General features: G+C 39.3%; 1 protein-coding gene across 4 annotated transcripts in view; it reads right to left on the minus strand.

Annotated features, from left to right (window-relative positions):
• Window positions 1-19874, minus strand: part of LOC121296151 (serine/threonine-protein kinase LMTK1-like) — a 39630-nt gene extending 19756 nt beyond the window's left edge. The window contains exons 1-2 of one of the 4 annotated variants that reach the window (XM_041221403.1): window positions 19651-19874; window positions 1605-1738 (exon numbers count right to left, since the gene is read on the minus strand). In XM_041221403.1, the coding sequence (XP_041077337.1) occupies window positions 1605-1738; window positions 19651-19726 (210 nt within the window). In that variant the 5' untranslated portion in view covers window positions 19727-19874. Of the gene's footprint in view, window positions 1-1604; window positions 1739-15109; window positions 15163-19133; window positions 19207-19650 lie in introns of those variants that run through there. The other 3 variants (XM_041221402.1, XM_041221404.1, XM_041221405.1) reach the window with 3 other exon arrangements.
• Window positions 19875-21373: the final 1499 nt, after the last annotated feature.

Raw genomic sequence — 21373 nt, forward strand, 5'->3', positions numbered from 1 at the left:
GCTCTAAACACCAATGTTTATCGCTCAGTTAAACCACAGAGTTTAGTCCCGAAATAATAAGGCACTAAACAAGAAACACACAAACACAGACACAATCACTTAATCCAGTAGTGCGTGCTCTTTGTGCAGGTGGTACAATACAAGTGTACAGTGAACAATGGTGCAGTGCAGTCCAGGTTTAATACTGGCTTTGTAGCGACAGCTCCCAGATAGTTTAGCTGTCTAACAATACCAAACAAATATTAGTTAATACGACAAAACAAAACACTCACGGTTCTTTTTCGCTTCACTCCTTTACATGTCCTTCTGTAACCATAACAAAGGAACAGATTGCATCGTCACATCCCCTGAAATACCTTTAGTCACGCCCCCTCCGATAGCTAGTTCAATCACGTCTCCTCCAATCCATGACTGACACATCGCTTAAAGTACTAGGACGATGACATCTGGTATTGTGTACTATACCCCCTTCCTGGATGGCTGGCTTCCGACTGACCCTGGAATGAACTGCCAAACCATCCAGTACGAGGCACACTGTTCCTGTTATACAGCGCCCTCGCAGGTCGGGAGGGAGACTGTGGACTAGGATTCATTCACTCTCTGCCCTATATATCGGAGACAGCGTTAGAGCAGAGAAAGCATGGAGGAGTTTATAGCAGTTTTATAACAAAGGCAAAGATTGGAATAAGTGAATGCAATATTATCTCAGACCTATTTAGTTATTAGGCATATATAAGCTAGAATGATAATGTGTAACTCCAGTTTTGCATACCTCAGAAATCACAAGCCATTCTTGAGGTTTATGGGGTGAAGAAAATGTGGCCACCAGGTTAGGAATTTCAGCTAGTAAATCCACAGCAAACTAGCTTGTGCTGGAGCCTGATATCTTGCATGCATTGGGATTACAATGTTTATGCTCTTTAAGTTGTCAATAAACTGCCTTTATATGAAGAGAAGTTAAAAAGATTAAGACTGTCATAAAGTTAATATGAGGTAATCATTTCAAAGTGCATTGAATTTCAGAGTTTGCTTTGAACATATTCTACGGTTATGTTTATTTTATGGTACCAAATGAAAGTTAGTGTAACTATTTGAATGCTAAATGTTTAATTGTTATTTATCACCATTTATCATGACTTTGTTGTTGTTGTTGTAATGCTTTACCGGGTGATGTTAGATCTGAAAGCTTTCTACTCCAGCTGTGAGATGTCACTAAACCGGAGCTCTCCTGCTGTCATTTCTCTTCTCTCTATCCATGTGAATTTTTAACATTATTGATTTGAGGATGATAGCTGGCTATAACTTGTAGCGAAACCAACCACAAAACTACTCTCTTTTACAAGGTTACTGTGGTTGTTTACCATACTTCTCCTTTCTCATATTTTCTTGTTCATACCTTATCACTCAATGTTCTAAGCCTCGGCCAAGTGGGTTGTTGTCTTAGCAACTGTAATTATGCCACTGTCACTGTCAGCAAATTTACACTAATCATTTACATTTCCCTACAAATTGACAGAGTTTATCTTGACCTGCTTTAAAGATAAGTATACACATGAATTTACGGGCTCCTAGCTTGGGGATGCTTGGTGTGTTCCAGCTCTCACCTTGAAGCCGATGTCTCCCTTCTTGCAGCACAGACAGGCCAACATGAGGAAGATGAAGGTGAAGAGTCCGGAGAAGGAAACAGCCACGACAGCCAGGGAGGAGGACCAGGAGAGCTCACTCAGGGGGGCACTATCTACAGGACAGACCGGGAATCACCGTTAGCATCACACGCCAACACAGGTTCGATTGTAACGCAATATTATGAGCACTAAACCAAGCCTAACAAGATGCGAGCAAGGATTCATAACAATAGCACGAGCACTGGTCTAAAGAGAAGTGCGGGCCAACTAGGGGTTTGGGGTATTGTGCATTTTACCTCTCTCAGGTCCCTCCCTCACTGAATATCATGATATCCCTGAATAAATAACCACCTCATATTCAGTATCAGGAAAGCCCTTCACAAATATTTATTTTAACATTGTATTAGTTATTATTATTATAATTATTCTTCCTCGTTCAATTGCAGATCATAATCTTACCTAACAATGAATCCGAGTCACTTTGCACAGTATGTCTTCACAGCCAGGATTAAACTAGCAGTGGGAGCTGGACAGTGCTGTTACGTTTCGGGGAGGGGTGATGATGACAGTGGGAGAGAGGACCGGAGGAAGCTTACAGCTGAAAAGCCACTGCTTGTCAGTTTTTAGGGTTACCAGGATATTTCCTTGCACAGAGAGTTGTTCAGGCTCTCTCTAACAGCCTTAAAATGACAGCCTTGCTTGACACACTGGTAATGATTGTGTTCATGTTTGTTCATTCGTTAAACAGTCATCACATTTAGACACTTGGGGGTACAAATGAAATGACAAATACAGTATTAATTAGTTTGACATTTTTAAAGCTACTGGCATTGTCTTATTAATAAATATTGTGCTTGCAGATTGATCTGCTGGCCCATACTGTCAGATTGCTTTCTACACTTAATCTTTCTGTTTTTTTTTTTTATATCTTGCAGCCAGCACTCTGATCTTCTTCACAGATGGTCTCCCTGCACAATGTCATTCCATTCCAAACAGCTAGGGGGAGCACAGCTGCAAATCTCAACACGCTATTATACACTAGCTACAGTACAGGCAGGAATTATGGGAATGTGCATAACCAGGTGACTTAACAGAGAGTGGAATTATTTAAAACAAGGGTCTATTGAATGAATCTAATGGCCACTGTTAAATGTGTACTTTCCCTGGAATTCTACATGATTTAACAGGCAGAAATCCACAAAAGAGACTCATGTGCATTATTAAACGTCTGATTTTCATAAACTTGGTGTTGTGGTGGTACAGTATTTAGATCTGTTTAGTCAAGTGGCTTCACTTAAAAATGAACCGACCCCCAACACAACACACTGCATTGCATTATGGTACAAATGACCTATCTCATGTACCCTTCACAGCAGGACTACACTTTCCAGAATATGATAATCATCTCTGCATGCCCACAAGTGAGACAAATAGCAGCCTTGCGAATATTACAGAGTTGTACATATCCGAGCACTGTGCTTTTAACCCATTTTTGGAGACACTTTTTTCTGCAGCTCTTCTCCTGCATTTTATTGTTCATTAGAGACCACCTCTTTATAAAACAACAGCTGTGCTGTTCGTTCTCTGATACCAGTAAGTCAGATTTATTCTGTCCCTATATTTGTAGAAAAGATCTAGAATGCAAAATAATGACATTTTTTTCCTGGAAATACAGCACAATGGCTATTCAGCCTTTTTTAGCTCTTGTGAAACACAGGATTTTGCTTGAGACTGGGGAGCAGACTGTGATCTAATTGAGAATCGTCATTGTAATTACTATGTATGTAGTGACTGGCCGGTACGTGTAAAAGCACAAGCACACCATAAAAGAGGAAACTAATTAAATAGAGGCAGGTAGTACTGAGGATCTGTGATTCTGCAGACTCAATGGAAGTTCAATGGATAAAAGACAAGAATGAGGATAATGGAAGTGACAATTCTAACAAGCTGATTATCAATGCCATGAAAAACAGCAAGTTAACCTGCAGAATCACTGAGGCAAAATATTGTAATCTTCAACCAACACACAGCAATGACTCTGAAAAGACAAGTGGAGAGAGAGATGAAGACATATCGGTTCTCTTTCAAGACATTCAAATGTCGTCTTCAACCATGTGCAACAGTTTTAATAAAAGACAGGCCAAAATAAATCAATATGAACATGAAGTAGCCACAAAACTCAGCGATCAGGTCTGTACAAGTGGAATTACACTGCAGTGGTGGATGAGGCTATGTTAGTGCCATCCAGCACGCCACTGGTATCAACGCAACCTGTCCACATTAGAGCGCAGCCAATCAAAATTCAAATAAAGCACTCACGCCATAGTAATATAGCCGTTATTAAAATCCTGTGTAAATATATACAAAAAGAGAGATTGATATTCATTCTGGCACTGCCGCTGATGTTCGGAGCCCTCTTCCCTTGTTTGTTTGTCAATGGTTAATTAGCTCATTAATGCCGCTGTCCTCATCACAGGACAGGCTACTTTGTAATTTTTCTCTTTAACAATATTGCTATGATAACTTGCTCTAATTTGTAATGTATAACGTTATATAAATACAGCTTGTGTTCTGATTTTTTCAAAGAAAACTTAATGTGGTACTTAATGGGTTAATATAGAGCATCTGTAAAAAAAATACAGTCATGGGACAGCAGGAGAAACTTTGTAAAATTCAATGACAAGTTTTTCTCAATGTCTTCGGTGTTGACACTGAACATACCAGTTAATTTATAGTAACCTATTTATGAACTAATAAAAAAGGCCAGCTTACATCAGAACACTGCTCCGGAATTAACAACCCCAAGTTGATGAAATCATTGAAGTCAACTGTGTCACTTTTAAACAAGTGATGTTTAGCAAATTAGATCAGGCTTTATATTACTCTGCATTTTGTATTCGTTTAAAAATAGGTTACATGCACCAGAGTTTCTCAAGATCAATATACCTTAACCTTCCCACAGTCTCTCTAATTAAGTTCAGGTCTGCAGGAGACATCACTTCCCCTTTCAATCATCTTGAGTGAGATGTATTAGGACTATCAGGGAGGATGGGGGGTGGGGAAGGGGAGAGAAAGATGGGGGAGGGGGGCTCTTACATTATAGCTGGTTTAATCTTCCAAGACAAGGCTAAAAAATCTCTTTGAGGCCGCTCAGATATTCATGCGTCACTCCACAATGTTTTGTTGCCCTTGAGAGTGTATTGCTGTACCAATTATAATGAAACAGGTACCCCCACTATTAGTGTGCGTGCTGCATGAAGTACTGTTTAGTAGGCACACATACAGAAACCAGAGATTTCCTCTAATGACAGACGATCTTCCAAAACCTCAAAGCCACAATGATCTGGGGAGGGGTGAAACCAGTACCAAGGCCAGTGAAAGGTCAAGGGCTTTCACATGAACACTAGATATAAATAAACAAACTAACTGAACAACATCCACAGATGATAAATCCCACATTAAAATATCACTCTGTTCTTTTGTTGCTGATTGGGTCGTATTCGTATTCGTATTTCTCATAGTTCATGAAGCTTCCTGATGTAAGCAGGTGGATTTGTTAAAGCATAGGCCTAAGTAAAGTTTGTGTCACACTGAAACACAGTTGAGTTCACAGCGCTACATTAAGTCTTTACGCTAGAGCTGATCATTTGCCCGTGTATGCTGCAAATCACATGTATTCTTTTACACAACAGGGATTTCAGAGTCTGGCTCCGCTATGGGGCCATTAGTCTTTTCTAAGATCACTTTACCTCCAAGAAATAAAACTCAAATGCACTGCAAGATTTTCATAGAATCAGCCGCAAATGGACGAGTTTGCCCTTGTTGTTGTGCATCCAATTTCACAACAGACTTTCTTTCAGAGCATTTTCCAAGGCTGCTGCCAATACATTTGTACCCTGTCTGCTTGCGTTGTTTTTGCCAACATAAGCACTACTCAGAAGCAGGTGGGCACATGTCACAGATTCTGCCTGGGAGCTCCTTACATCTGGGCTGAACTGAACTCTCAAATTCCAATGCACAGGTGTAGGGGTTTGTATGTATCAGCTGAATGTAAGTGGAATGCCACAGCTTAGCAATGAAAACTCATCTTTAGTCGTAGTGGAAATGTTCACCCAGTACACTTCCAGATGCAAACAAACACTCGCTGTATACATGTGCAGTCTTGTTTTCACCGAGTCGAGTCACAATGCTGACAGGATGTGACCTCAGGGAAAGGTGATGCTGCAGGCAGCTGTACCGCATGAGACGGACAGATGCCAATCACTCGCAGCTGTTCAAGTCTCAGCTGCAAAACCATGCTCTGAGGCCACGCCTCCTACAGGAATCAAGCTGATTATGCACCCCAAAAATGAGCAACGAAAACACGGGACTAAGAGAGAGGGCTTGCCCAGCTTGACTAGTAATGCAGCTTGGAGTCTGCCAGCCTACTGGCACCACTTCCCTGTAATTCTTGTCTTAAACGCAGACTCTGTGATCAATGACTCTTAATTCCTTCACTGTGTTCTCGCTGTAGGCACTAACACTCGGTATTAGGGCGCTAAGTCTGCAGCCTCTGAATGCAACCCTAACCTTGCACTGTTCTTCAGCTGAATCCATTAACCTGAGGTCACTGTGAAATGATTTTTCATTTTATTAAACAGTACCAACATTTAAAGAGATCTCGGCACATTTTGTTTTATGCCAACGGTAATTGTGCATTGCAATTTACAGTCTGATCCTGTTGCAATAGATAACAAGCATGTCAGAATAATTCATACACGTTCATACCTTTCACCACAGCTGCATTTACAAAACAGCTGTCAGTATCCAGATTTATAAATACAGGTATCAAGAAAACTTGTAGTCAAAATGTTTGTCAGAATAAAATAAGGCTCATGGTCTATTTTAATGATTTAAACAGTGGTGGATCTTAACACCATCACCTTAACATCTAGAACCGTTTAATTCACTGTATTTTTTATTGGATCTAGCATTGTTAATGAGAGGCAATAAAAGAGTATTTAACGGATTCCCCCTGTCTCAAGCTGTAATAACATATTAAACAATTAATTAGGCATCACAAATTGGGGCCCGACTGTGTTTGTATGGATAGCAGCTTCATAACACTTGAACAAGGAGTCTTAGTTTTAAGATGAGTCTTAATCCAAGATGAAACTAGTTTATACCATTGAGTGCCACCAGTCTCTTTCAGAATTATAATTAATATGCCACCAGATTTCTCTCCCAGGTCCAGCTCTCAGACGCATCAACAACTGACAATACCACTATGATTCCATCTCTCCCAGTCCTTCAGCTCTAACCACTAGACCACACTTCTCCTTCCCCACTCCCTTAATCACAACTATTAAGCCACAATTCTCAACCCAGTCCCTGAGCAGTTAGCAAGCCACAATGCACAGACTCTCAATCACAACCATTAAGCCACAATTCTCCTCCCAATCCCTCAGCTCTAACCTCTCGGACATACATGTGATATCTCTGTTGCAGGTTTATACACTCAAAGTCCTCCTCAGCCCGGATTTACAAAGGGATTTTAATCATGGCATTGTTCCTCCTCACTTTGATTTCTGTTTTTGTTTGTTGACTCATCCCTTTGTTCACAGGAGTCACGGTTCATCAGACACACAGCTTGGATATTACAGTCTGCCTGAGCCTCAGTATCTGGAATTGCTGTCTCCAGAGTTACAGATCAACAGCATTCAATCTAACAGCAGATGGGAAGGAATCAAACCGGCTGCAGCAGAGACTATTACACTTTGACAACTTTGTCCCGATCAGAGATTGAAAAGTGAGCATGTTTTCAGTTATCTTCACCTAATATTCATATATTAGATATTCATATAGAGATATTCACCAGGCAGTATTGCTCTGAGGGTGTTGTGGTTATGGTGGGTGACAAGGAGAAGTATTTTTTAAAGTTTTCCATTACTTCCCATTATTTGTGCAGTCAAATTGTTTATTTCTAATTTCTTCAGTTTGAAAAGTTTCTGAAGGCAGCCCTCTGCTCCATGTTGGTACCCCAAGCTGTTGTCAAGACATACCCCCTTTTCCAGTTAGACCCCCACTTAACACATATGACATTTCTTGTTGCCTTTCTGACCAGGACCACTTGGAACTGAGAGGTACATCTCAAGGGTTATATCCTGGACAAATGTAGAAGGGCACTGGAAATGAGATATGTAGAAGGGCACTGGAAATGAGATATGTAGAAGGGCACTGGAAATGAGATATGTAGAAGGGCACTGGAAATGAGATATGTAGAAGGGCACTGGAAATGAGATATGTAGAAGGGCACTGGAAATGAGATATGTAGAAGGGCACTGGAAATGAGACGGAAAGTAAAAGGGCGGGAAATTGATTTTATTACGTAGCAGCAAGACCTGTTTGAAAATATCATAATAATAATTCTTGGCCTTGAAATGTCTAATAAATTTTAAAAAATAACCTGTACCTGACGTTAAATTTGTAAACAGATATGCATGTTCTATTTTTGTTCCTGTTTGCCAGAGGTTATTAGAATATGTGTGTAATGGGTAGGGTTCCCATTATGTTCAGGAATAGATTTCAAGGATGCACTCAACTAATATTTATATCTTCTCCAGGTCAGTCCAGCTCTTTCCATTTTTTATAAGACACAGCTCAGTATTTTTGAAGGTCCGGAGAAAAACTTCATACTGGATGACACTGAGCGCGAAATAATAAACATATTGATTGATAAATAAATCAGATTAAAAACCATCTCAGTCATCTTGTTAACAGATGCTCACTCATGGCACACCATTATTATACAGTGCTTCAGTAGGCACGTTCAAATTACCACATCACCCTTGTGCTAAATGTTTTTTTTAATATTGAGATGACAGGATTGCAATGCATTTTTTAAGGGCGATCGCTAAAGTTGCTAATAGTGCTCTTGAACATTATTTGCATTTTTGAGCTAAGCTCATGTTAATGTTTTTTTTCCTGGGGAGGAATTGCACATGTTTTCACTGCCTGATCAGTTGTCTCCTTCCAAATACTTACTGCGTAAGAAAGAACACAATTTCTTTCTGCAGTTCAAGGATTTCTTTCATGGATAAAAACCCTGAAACTGACCAACATTTTGACTACATACAGTACAATGCTTTATATGTTAAGAACAATGAACACAAAGTTAGCCATGGCAGACGCAGGGACCCAGTAGACCATTAGTTCAATCTGGGAAGACTCTTTGTGAAAGGGCACTGATTTTATGATGAATACATAATCACGGCCATCCTGGAATTATGATGTAAAGTTTGATTAAATCCTGAATTTGCATGCAAGGCCTCCGGTTGTGTTCATTTGTACTGTAATCTCAGGAGATGTCTGTGAGGGACACAGAGTTTGTAATATTTATTAATTCTTTCCATGGCCATTGCTGATGGATGGTTATTAGTTTCATTTGTTGACTGATGGGCCAGCCCGGATTCTTTACCAACATTAGCCTTGTGAATATACTGCATACTGCATCCTGTCACTAAACACTACTGCATATAAAGCTTGTCTATATGCACACACAAGATGAACATTATTTGCATTATCTATAGGCCCGCAAGGCAATAACAATCTCTTTGCTCAGCTGTATGATGGTGCCGTGTTTTATAAAACTGTGGCCTACTTACTGGATACGATAATACAAATAAAAGATTCTGTATGAAGAAATGCAAATCTAACTGCACAGCGATCATGGCCCGCTGCTCCACATAGCTCAGTCTGCTTTCTACACTTACCGGCTTGTCTCCCATCAGCAAGACAAAAGTGGCATGACTGCAGCCTGCTGTCTATCAGTGCTGACACCTACAGAGGGAGGCTGTCTGCCCAGCGTGGACACTAACAGGGTAGGCTACCCAGTGGTTTCCTTATAATAGAGTTCAGGGCAGCACTTAGGAAATGGAGCCTGGCAGGGCTTGAGCACTCACCACCGGGAGACACTGCCAAAGCTCCCAGTCCCTCGACTCAAACCCCCTTGACTACACTGCAACACAGTCAGTCACTTTGAATCACCAGACCGCAGACTCCCAGCCCCTCAGCTCTAACACCAAGCTCTATTGCCCCCAAGCCCCTCAGCTCTAACCACACTGCCTTATAAAAGCAATGCTGCTGCTTCGTGAATTGCTTGTTCCGTTACAAAAGGACTAACATGAAATTGAGCATGTCTGTGATTTTATCATGCAGCAGGGATCAAAGACCCTGGCTGCCTGGCTTTCTGAGATTATCAACAACTGGGCTGTGGTGATCTGATTGAATTGTTGGGCAGGAATCAGAAAAACAAGATGGACTGACTGAGATGTTGTCAAGAACCAATCATTTCACAATTAGTTGACTTCATTATTGATTAGGCATCTTAAAAGCAAAATGCCTTTTACAAGCCATGCTGTGGATTGATGTAGCTCACTGCTCTCACAAAGCACAGAAAGTTCTGAATTTCTCAGTATTGATTTTACTGTTGCTCAGATCCACAGTGTTGAGTTCCATATACTCAAGACTTTTCTTTTTTATATATAAAAATCATTGTAAATTGTATTACAGGTTAATATCTTGGGGTAGAAGGAAAAGTAGCCCACCTGCTTCTTCCCTCTATGAATGCTCTCAGGGTGGCAGTGTAGCTGGATCATTTTACCTGTCTCAGTACAGTTAAACAAATAACCTTGATTTGCACTAAAAACATTGTTGGTTTTTACATAAATGTATTAACCAAATGTAATGTATAAATCTGTATTTTTTAATCAGAATTTGGGGTGGGAATAGGTAAAAAGCAATTGACATATGTTGTAAAATCAGGAATCTGACCATCCGCTATTAAAATACTGTCTTGTATTTTGTAGGAGATCTAAGATCAAACCTTAAGAAACAAAGTTGGCTTTGGTTGGTGCCTTCTTCAGTGCGCAGACACACACACACACATAAGCACTTGAATACACACCCACTCAAATCCTCAGGTACATATAAAAATACCTTGTGGTTATTAGACATTAACTCATGCATCTCTTATCCCTGTTGAATCAATTCAGATCCAGCTCCTGCGAGGAAACTGATATAACTTTAAGGCATGCATTAATTAATAAGAATAAAAGGTTATTAAATCAAGTGACATCTGCCTCCTGGGACACAGTTCTAAAGAAATGCTATATAATCCCCTGGCTCTCTGTCTGTCTCTCACATTTGATTAACAAACTGAACCTGAATCAACACTTTCTTGAGTTGCTACAGTGACCGCAGTGGTGAGAATGTACTTCATGGTTTAGAACAGACAATTAATTAACAACAACCATTAACCCAATTACATGTGCACACAGTTCTGCAGTGTGATTACAGATGAAAGTAGAGCAGTTCGAGCGTCAAGCAACAAATGTATTCCTACTGTACAAGCAGAGGTAGATAGCAAGCTGAAATTCCCTCCACCCACACATTGGCTTTCCAAATCCGGATAACCAATCAGAGGTTTGTGCAGCATAGCGGCCACCAATCAAAATACAGTGTGTTAGACAGCAACTGCCACATGCAACACCCTATAGCCAATTATATTAGCGCTACTCCTTCGAAACACAAAGTATCTTCCATCCAGTCAACAACTATGCTGAAATTACTGTAGCTACTTCTGTTACAATGTTTGCATAGTCTTATAGATCGGTGGGTAAAGAACTCTTGGCACAACATTGAAATGTGCTGTTTAGTCCACAGGTGGGTAAAGTGGGTGCGATCCTGTAACCGATGGTTTACGATGGGATACCATAGTGAAAAGCCTTGAGCCTCAACACAGAAGACTATTGACCTGTTTGCTCCATCTCCTATATAATATAGAACCTAAACAGATACTGTACTTTCATACTTGGATATATGGCAGACTTAACAGCTGTTTCTAATATATATATATATATATATATATATATATATATATATATATATATATATATAAATATAGTAAGGTAGCAGGGAGGGGGTTAAAATCCTTCCCTGCTAAAACTTGTGAGAATGCACATTTGGGACTTAATTGTTTAATTGCTTAATTGTTTAGTAATCCCCTGCACCTGGTGGTAGTTCTAAATTAGAACCAGGTGCAGGGTATTTAAGAGAGACAGGCAGTTTGTTCGGGGCTGCTGCTGAGAGAAGAGCCCAGCTGTGTGAGTGAGCAGTCGTATCGAGGTATTGTGTGAGGGTGTGTTTTTGAATGTTTGTGGCAGGTTAACGGTTTAGCCGTCCTGCGTGATAGTTAGGTTCCTGTTTATGTTTAGTTAGTGCTCCAAATAGGAGCTAGGTGTTTGTTTGTTTTGTTTAATTTATTTGATTGGTGTTTATTAAAAGTGCGCGTCAGCGCTTCAAAATCCATTTCCGTGTCCTGGGTCTGGTCTTAAAGGGGCAACGAACTCTGTGAGTGCGAGGATCGTTCACTATATATATATATATATATATATATATATATATATATATATATATATATATATATATATATATATATATATATATATAATATATATACTGTAGGCAGACAGACACCGTAAAGCAATACAACAGTGCTTGCTTGCTGTTCTCGCGCCTGCAGTGCATCGACCCTGAAATCACTCTAATCCATTACCCTGATGGCCAGGACCTGCAATACAGGACAGAGAGCTCGGCAACGAGGCTAGATTTACTGTGTTAATAGAGGCAGCTGCTAGGGACACGGACTCCTTTATCAATCTGCAGGGTGGAGATAAACAGCCACAGGCCGCAGTCCTTGGGGGTTGCCAAATTCCAGCACTGCCCTGTTTATTAGAAAAGATTGAGGCTAATGCATTTAAAACACAAACTTAAACAGTGTTTAGTGTTTACTGCATGGGTAGCTGACAGATTTTGGTTTTTTTTGTTGGGATTTTTCTTCAAAAACTGCCATGAAAGAAATATGACACAATCAGCTTGGTGTTCATTTCTAACCTCCCCCCAACCTTAACACTAAGTCAAAGGGTTCCTTTTATTAATTAAAGACCACTAATCAATGGGGTCATAGTTTAACTTGGGATCCTAACACCTACACTGAAAATCAAATACTGTAAAAATACAAAGTTGTAGCAGTGTAAGCAAAATCTCCTGTTTTACAGTTTCAAGTTATAGTACACTTTAAGGACCAATGCTAATCTGTTACACGTTTTTTTAACAGTGTAGACAGCAAGCTCAGGTAAGACCAACCAAACTCATTGTAAAACCTAGGAAAGGAAAAAAAAACTGCTATGCAATGGGAGTTTAAATTCCATTACAGCTACTATATTTACGTTAAAAAGCCCTAAATGAAACTGTTCACACACACACACAATACTGACCATCAATTTGGGAATCTCTCAACTGTGAACATAGTAAACCAAGCCACCACACTCCACATTTTTCAGCCATTCAGCTGTGCTTGACTGTGCAAAAAACCACTGTGAATAATGGACTTAACAGCCATTTCTAATGCATGTAGGGCTGTGCGTACTCATGGTGCAGGTGTAGTGAATGGGGTGAACACCATTGCCCTGGTGCAATATTGAGCGGTATGGGGTTACTGTATGTGCAACACTACAAGGCAAAGGGCAGGGAAGGAGGTGACATTTCAATATAACGTAATATGGACTGAAAAACAAAGATGCTTCTGGTAATCAGCCTAAGGGGCATGTGGTTTGAGTTCATCCCTTCCATTAATGGATGTGAAATACTAATTTCCTACCCATCTCCCATCTGTCACAATAGAGTTTGTGCAGCAAAAAGGCTGTGACAGTTAGTCAGCATTTCATGCAATATATGAAGCCAATAAGGGGCCATATTCATATTGATTCAACAAGTGCAGCTGCGTTCTTTCAATCCAGTTGTTACTGTGCTAAGCCATGCTTTAACACAGCACAGACCCAACATTTCCAGTGTTTGGTTGGTAAAGTTTCTCAAAGGTTATAGAATGAGGCATTAAAAATCTAGAAGTTTTACCTGATAATGTACCACTGAGTGTTAGAAGTTATGCTTTATTAATTAGTTTTGACACTACATTTTACACACTGCTTCCAGGCAGCCTCACCCATGGGGATCTGTCCATGGTACTGAAATACCAGTACAGGTGCACACTGAAGCACCTCAACTGTGCAGATTGGTGTTTTTTTGGCATTTTAGTGGCTCCAAGCTGTATTTAAAGCAAACCTATTCAGATTTTGTCTAAGTACAGAAACAAATTACCTTAGAAACTGTATATACACATTAAAGTAGGAATCTACATTTGACATGCATACATATTTTTTAATCTAGCAGTAATCTAAACTTTAAACACAATTAATCTCCCTACATAAAATTAGATTTTAAAACCCTAAGGGCAGCACTGATATAAAACTGAGAGCATGATTTTCAGCAACACTGAGAGAACAAGTTTCTACATCCCTGTACCAGCTGTAGAAAGCATTCCTCTACAAACCTACCAAGTCCCTCATGGCAAACATGTTAAGCAAGCTAGCAATGCTAACAGTCCTCTCTTCAAAAAGGTTCAATACAGAACTTTCAAGAACCTCCTGCTGATCCAGTGGTTCGATAGGAAGCCTGAAATAACCCTTGGTTCAATATAGAACCTTGGAGAACACTCAAGATCTCACTGAATAAGTATAGAATGCCAACATGTCTGCAAAGTGCTTGTACCTTTTAAAAGAAGAAAGGTAGGCAGGAAGATTATTAAATCAACAATTACAAAGACTGTATACTGCCCTCCTACAAGTATTGTGTAGACAGACAGATCGATAGGAATGCTGAGGGATAGATAGACAGATAGGTGGATAGAGGGATAGAAGGATCATGTCAATAAAGAAGAAAAGTAAGCTGAAAGGTTGGTTTATACATAATAACAAATACTGTACACTGCACTCCTACCTAGCTATCTACACATACATGGAGAAGTATGTGTAGATAGATAGGTAGATGGAGGGGCACCAAGACAGACAGACGGATCGATGGATAGGCAGACCGATAGCAAGCAATTAATAATATTTATTGCCAACCCCACTTCCAAGTCTATCTGCAAATCCCAAGTGCCCACAGTAAGCAGTAAATGAAATGCTGCAATCTCGAACACAATGAGTGAAAAATTCGGGCAGCGCTCAGGCAGTCCTGGCACCCGTGGCAGGGAGTATCACATCTCAGTAGGGACTCGGATATGACAGCTTAATCAAAGTGTCTTCACAAAGGGGCTGTATGTATCTGTAACTGTGTGCTTGCCCCTGTCATAACAACTGCAGTCAGGCCTTCAGAGCAGTTACAATGCAATAAGAAACATGTTTTTATCACCTTTTTCAAAGTATAACACAGGGTATACTTGACAAGTGTTTTCTTTCTGATCGAAGCAGTATCTCTGAGGATCTCAGTAGGAGACAAAATCCACCTACACACTCATGAACACAAACGCTGTAACTAACCCTATTTAAATCAAAACCTGCCTTTTCCCTTCATAGTAATGCATTTACTTTAAACTGCTCAGCACTTACCTACATTTGATTCTTCCTCTCTGTGTATTCATACAATGCTTTGCATGTGAATCCGTGAAAAAGCAAATTGAAATATCTTAAGATAAATAACCAGTGCTAGGAATGAAGTCAGCTCTGCCAGTAAACCCCCAATAAACCACGCCCCCCCCCCTCCCCCTCCCCTGGTGATGTCATCACCTTTCTAGCAAGCCGCACTTTGCAGACCCAGAGCTCGATAACAGCAGATGATCGAGTTAAAGAGAATTAAAATCCTGAGAGCCAAGAGATGACTCAGGAGATAAAACCAGAGCCTGAAGAACAGGGCCTGCCAGCTCCCCCATATAGCCCAGTGATGTTTACACAGAGAAGCACACAGACACAGCACACACTGGCTGGATCTTCAATCAAACTCTTCCCCTGTGCATTTCACATTATACCCCTCCTATACTCCATCTATTTATTACAGGAATGACTGGTGCTGCTGCCAAATGATTGCTCTGCATTTGTGGTTTATGCACCTCCTTCATTAAAGGCAACAGTATAATAAACAGTATTCCATTTTACATAGCCTCTTGTCCATTAGACCCATGTGTAGCTGACTCCCTAGGGTTTGTAAATGAGAACCTTATATACCTGTTTGAGTAGATTTTTATAATTTATGTGTTCGGTATGGTGAGATAACCAGATTAGTGGAGTAGAAAGCCGCTACATGTATATCTACCAGTGAACAAATGCAACTCAGGCTTGCTTCAATACCCATTTGTGGACATAAGGCTGAGTGCGTTGTATGGGTTTGATTAAGAATTAGCCACACTTGACAGATAAGCCTGGAATTGCTCTAACAGCTATGAAAATGTAACCTTCTTTCTATCCCTCATACTACCTACAATTAAAAAGCAGGGGTTTGGGGTGGAAGGAATAGGAATGTGCTTTTGATCTATTTTTATGAAAGTTTAATGCTATGCAGGTGTCATCGTTTAATGTTTAAACCATATCTACATACATGCACACTCTCTTTAAATTACATTGTGATGCATACTGACAGGTTTGTATTTTCCATGCAAAGAACCCCTAATTAAGCAAATAATGTTTTAACATCACAAAGACTGAACTACAGTAAAAAAAAAAAAAAAAAAAAATTAAAAATTAAAATAAGAAAAAAAAGTACACATTCAAATTTCTAATTTTTTACTCAGTTAATTCATGGGCATTAGTTTAAAAATGCCAATGGGAATGTGGTCTTTTTAAAAGCATTTTTTTAATTATTTTTCTTAGTAAATGCCCCTCTGTATTAGTACTGCACTATTGAGATGTACATGTGCTAAACTAAAATAAACCTTTCTTTTTTGTTTTACATAATCTATCAAATTTACAGATTCCAATCCATTTATTGTTATTTTTTAATATCCCTTCTGTTCACAGATTACATAGATATCAAGTACATGCATTTGTATATTTTTAACAAATGATCTGTGTAAAAGTGTACTGGTAAATTAAAGCCTATACATAACTAATTTAATCTTACGTGTTCTCTGAATTAATATTGAAAAAAAAAACAACTTCCTTTTAAAATCATATTGTACATATTCACAGTCGCCATCGAGAGCGATCTGTTTATTATGGATGTTTGCTTTTTACTGCATTCAGTAATTCCATCCACAGTAATTCTGAATGTTTATTTCAAATGGTGAAGCATTGAACTTGTGTTTTCGTGGTACGGCAATTTTGTTTGACAATTATTTATATACAGTGGTTTTTTCGTCTGGTTCCTCAAAATAATTCCAAATGTGACTCTACCTCATTCCTTTGTTTAGAGATGCAATTTTAAAACTGCTGTATATGATGATAAATTACTCAAATGAATACATTAAAAAATGTGCATTTTGGTGACACTTGTCATGTGAACGGTTATATGTCTAGCATATTATTAAACACTTAACCACTTCTTTAGAGTTTACATGTTAAACATTTCAAATTCCCATCCCTAGGAGGGAGGGAGGCAGGCTGGCGGTTGGACTGGTTCATGTTGGTGGTTGGACTGGTTCATGCTGGTTATTGCTGGTAGAATGAGCCCTGGTAACCAGTACATTACTGGACCTTAAGCACCAAAAACATGATTTTTCCCAGTGAACTAACTGAGCTAAGTAAGGCCAGTGAACAAGTATTTTAAACCTTTTTCCACAAACGAGGCAGCCTGTCCTTATTTGTACATATCTTACTGGCGTGATTGCTGTAACTCAGTCTTTATAGACTGAGCTCCAATCATTCAATCAATGAATCAATTTCAGCTTGTACCCTTACCTTGGAATTAACTGCAATCCGTGAAGACTCAATTGAATTGGGTGCATGCCATCAAAATACAAGCTGATCAGTTACCTGCTGTTGGGATCAATCTTCACATGCAGTAAGTAACACATTACAGTGCAGCACTATGAAAAATGCCAATATGACTCCCATTCTATAGAAGTTCGAGCTATTCCCAGTTTTACTGTGGATGGACAACAAAGACCATTCAAGTTCTGGTATTGTATTCAACCATACCCTATTAAAATGATGATTTAATCTCTGTCCAGACCCTAAGATGCTATTTAAGGATTGTACAATGGGAGTCATATGATGTCCATTACAAACTGAGAAACAGGTTCTTCAGTTGTCAAGTACTGGCTATTGGTAAGGTCAGAGATCCGAGAAAGCTCACTGATTCTCACAGTGCCACTGTTACACTGTGCTTATTACACCTGCAATCCGCTCGACTTAAATTTGCTAGATAAAACTTACCCCTTAACTGTGCACAGAAAAATTGCTTTATTGTACTGTACTGTAAGGTTTGTAAGGCATTGAAGATTGACATTTCCAACCTTTTAAATGAATTAAACCCAAGTGATTTTATCATTGTAACAATAATCCTCTGGGGTCAACACAAAAAGGACCTAACATTTAAGAAAGACAGCATTGCAGACTGAAGAGGACAAACATCCCAGCAGTTTCTGCTTTAGCTGTTCTGGCACTAACCCTATGTGCATACCAACTGGAAACCAGTTCAGTGATGCTTTGCTATTGAGAATACATCTTATACCATTTTGTTTAAAAAACCATTATTACCATAGTCCTATATTTTACATATATTAATAATCTGGCAGTGGAATTAATTCCATTCTCTTCAATACGCACAATTTCTACACATGTAGTTTAATTGTTCTTGAGATTATGTGTAAAACTAAAGCCCCTGGTATACCTGCTAATAGCTCAGCAGTTAACAAAACGCTATCATTTCCAAAGGAAATACACATTATCTGTGCAGCAAGATGTCCTTTTCCATGTGGTCTTTAAAGGGTAAGACAAGTAAGGAGTCTTGTGCTTTCATTAATAAACACTGTCCGACACATCAATGATCCGGACAGACAGACAGACAAACAGATAGATATTGTTTTGACAGTAAGACGCTAAACAGCAGCAGGCTTTGACTGCAGTATGAATTTATTCTTTGGGATGTAGACTTGATGGAAGCCCTAACATCATTTCAGCATCTTAACATGATTTCATATAGAGACAGTCCCACTGTGTCTCCCGCTGCACAGCTGCAGAAAGGTTTGCAGTGCACAAATACAATTACGCAGCATCTAGTCGAACTGAATCCATAACCCGTACCAAGATCATGTATTATACTCAATTATACTTGTCCTCAATTAAAACAAAGGTTGATGTTTTCCTTTTAAAAACGGCCAAAGAAGCGTATAGGTGTGTGGCCCTTGCTAGGAGTGGTAGAATGCACACAAAAAAACAAAACAAAACAAAAAAAACTACCTCGTTTAATTGTTGCAGTAAATAAACCTTCCAACATCCAGGTACGTGCATACAGTGACCGACAATGTTACACAGTACAGCAAACACAGCAACACAATTGCGGGGGTGCGCTAACATCATTCAGTTAAACCAGGGGCTGCTATTAAAGAAACGGGGGAGGCTGGAGGGCGGACGGGAATCACAAATCTGAATGGAATCCAATCACACTCCTGTAACAAAAATCAACCCCCTATTTACTTACCTACAGGCCCCACTCTACAGGGCTGAAGCCATGGTCCTGCATGTTTGGGACTGCTCATGAGTATATTCCAGTCAATGCGCACCACACAGTACCGAACAGAACCAACCGGTTTAATGATATTTCATGACAGGCCAAGATGGTCACACTGCAATGGGGACATACAACAACACAGAATACAATACTGGAAAATAAAATAAAAATAAATGAAAATTGAAAAAAAAAAAAAAAAAGCCTCGTGTTAAACGCGAAGTGTTTTAAACTGCAGTAAAAAAAAAAAAAAAAAAAAAAAAAAAAAAAGAAAAAAATTACAGGTAACCCCAAAACGTGCAGACACGGCTCCGAAAATGCATTTAAAAAAAAAAAAACATAACACATCGAGCATTTAGTCAATAACATATAATAGAAAAATAGACGCACTTGAAATAATCACCATTGCAAAAAAACCAAACAAAAATAAATAAAAAAAATAAATAAAAAAATAACATAAAAATACAATGTAGTTATTTGTGGTACTCACCAGGATCAAAATGCGAGCTGAATGCAAAACTGGGGTTGAAAAATGATGCAGACATTACAAATAGCGTCGCATGCATCCTCCGCTTCAAGCAGATGTTTGTTTGTGAAGGCAGTCCTTTTACAGAGAAATAATAATAACAGCCACTTTAAATAAAATACGAATTGTTATAGCAAAGGCACTCGGGCTGCATTCCCCGAAATCACTGACGCTGTCACAAGCCATGATCCTCCATTTTCCGCCAAACGCATATGTTTGCATACGTGAAGCGAGAGACGTGGACTTTAATCATCTATAGTCTGCATTACAAGGCCGTCATGAAGTGTAATCGCTGGAGCTTTTAAAAAGCTGCATATGTGCTTCTGCGAGACGCAGGTGTAGGAAATCAAACTGATGCTATTGTTTCTGCACAGAAAAACTACAGGATTTGATCTGACCAATTATTGCCAAAGCACTTTGAGTCAATGCATATTTTTTTAAAGGATATAAATATATATATATTTATATATATATATATATATATATATATTATATATATATATATATCTAATTAAGATTTGTGTAAACAAGATTGACATTTGTTCTAAAGTCACGTCACAGTGCATGTTTTGTGTTTTTCAGAGTGAGTCTCAAGTTAAAAGGCGTACGCAGATATTGCAACTCAGTGGGAAAAAGGAGCTGTTCTGGTGCTGACCCTAACAGCGCCATCTTGCTAATTATACTATGGAATCAATGACTGTCTGCAACTACCCCCCGTCCACCCCCCTTCCCCTCGAATCTGCAGAATGACCGAGAGAGGGCGAGAGAGGGAGAGGCAGGGGGTGAGATTTAAAAAAAGGACGGAGCACAAACAGCACCTGTTAGACACGTGCCTTAATACGCGTGAAGAGCGCGGAACCGATAATTCTATATTCGTTCAGGTGTGCAGAGTTCCATTATCTCTCTGTCGGGGTAATCGAATTACACGGGTGCTTACCGAAAAACACACCCCTGAATGCTAGTGGCGGGCCACTGTGCTGTGCAGGACGAGCAAGCTTTAAGATGTAATGTTCAAAGCAAAGCCTCATAAATATATATTTGTAAAACTATAGACCGTGTAGCACCGTTAAATAAACAAGCATAGCATATTTTGGTCACAGGTGGCACTGTGTGCTAAGTGAATGTAAATGAAAAGAGCGTTCAAGTTTCCACAGTTTGATCAATCAGTCAGTCAATCTTTATTTTATATAGTGCCTGTCGAAGTGGATCGCTGTCACAAAGCACTTTACAAGATGCAATAACAAAAAAATCCATGATATACAGTAAAATAAATAAATAAATACATACATAATGCAATACAGTGAAAAATGCATAATACATGAAATACAGTCAAAAACAATGTAATACATGAAATACATAATACATGAAATAGCAGCAACAACACAGCAGATAATAGCAGATGTCAGACATAAGAGCATGGAAAGCAAAAGAGAATAAGTGGGTCTACAGTGTTGATTTAAAGCGAGCGATGGTGGGAGTATCACGCACCAATCTGGGAGAGAGTTCCAGAGAGTCACAGCCATAAAGCTAAATGAGCGTTCTTCAAGTGTGATGCACTTTTGCTTGGAGATAACAAGCAAGCCAGAGTCTGAGAACATAGCAGGTCAGCAGTTTGAGAGGTACTTGGGACCTATGTGATGAAGGGCATTGTAGGTGAGCAGAAGAGTTTTGAAAATAATCCTGAACT

This window comes from Polyodon spathula, chromosome 21, assembly GCF_017654505.1.
Source record: "Polyodon spathula isolate WHYD16114869_AA chromosome 21, ASM1765450v1, whole genome shotgun sequence".
NCBI classification, from domain to species: domain Eukaryota; kingdom Metazoa; phylum Chordata; class Actinopteri; order Acipenseriformes; family Polyodontidae; genus Polyodon; species Polyodon spathula.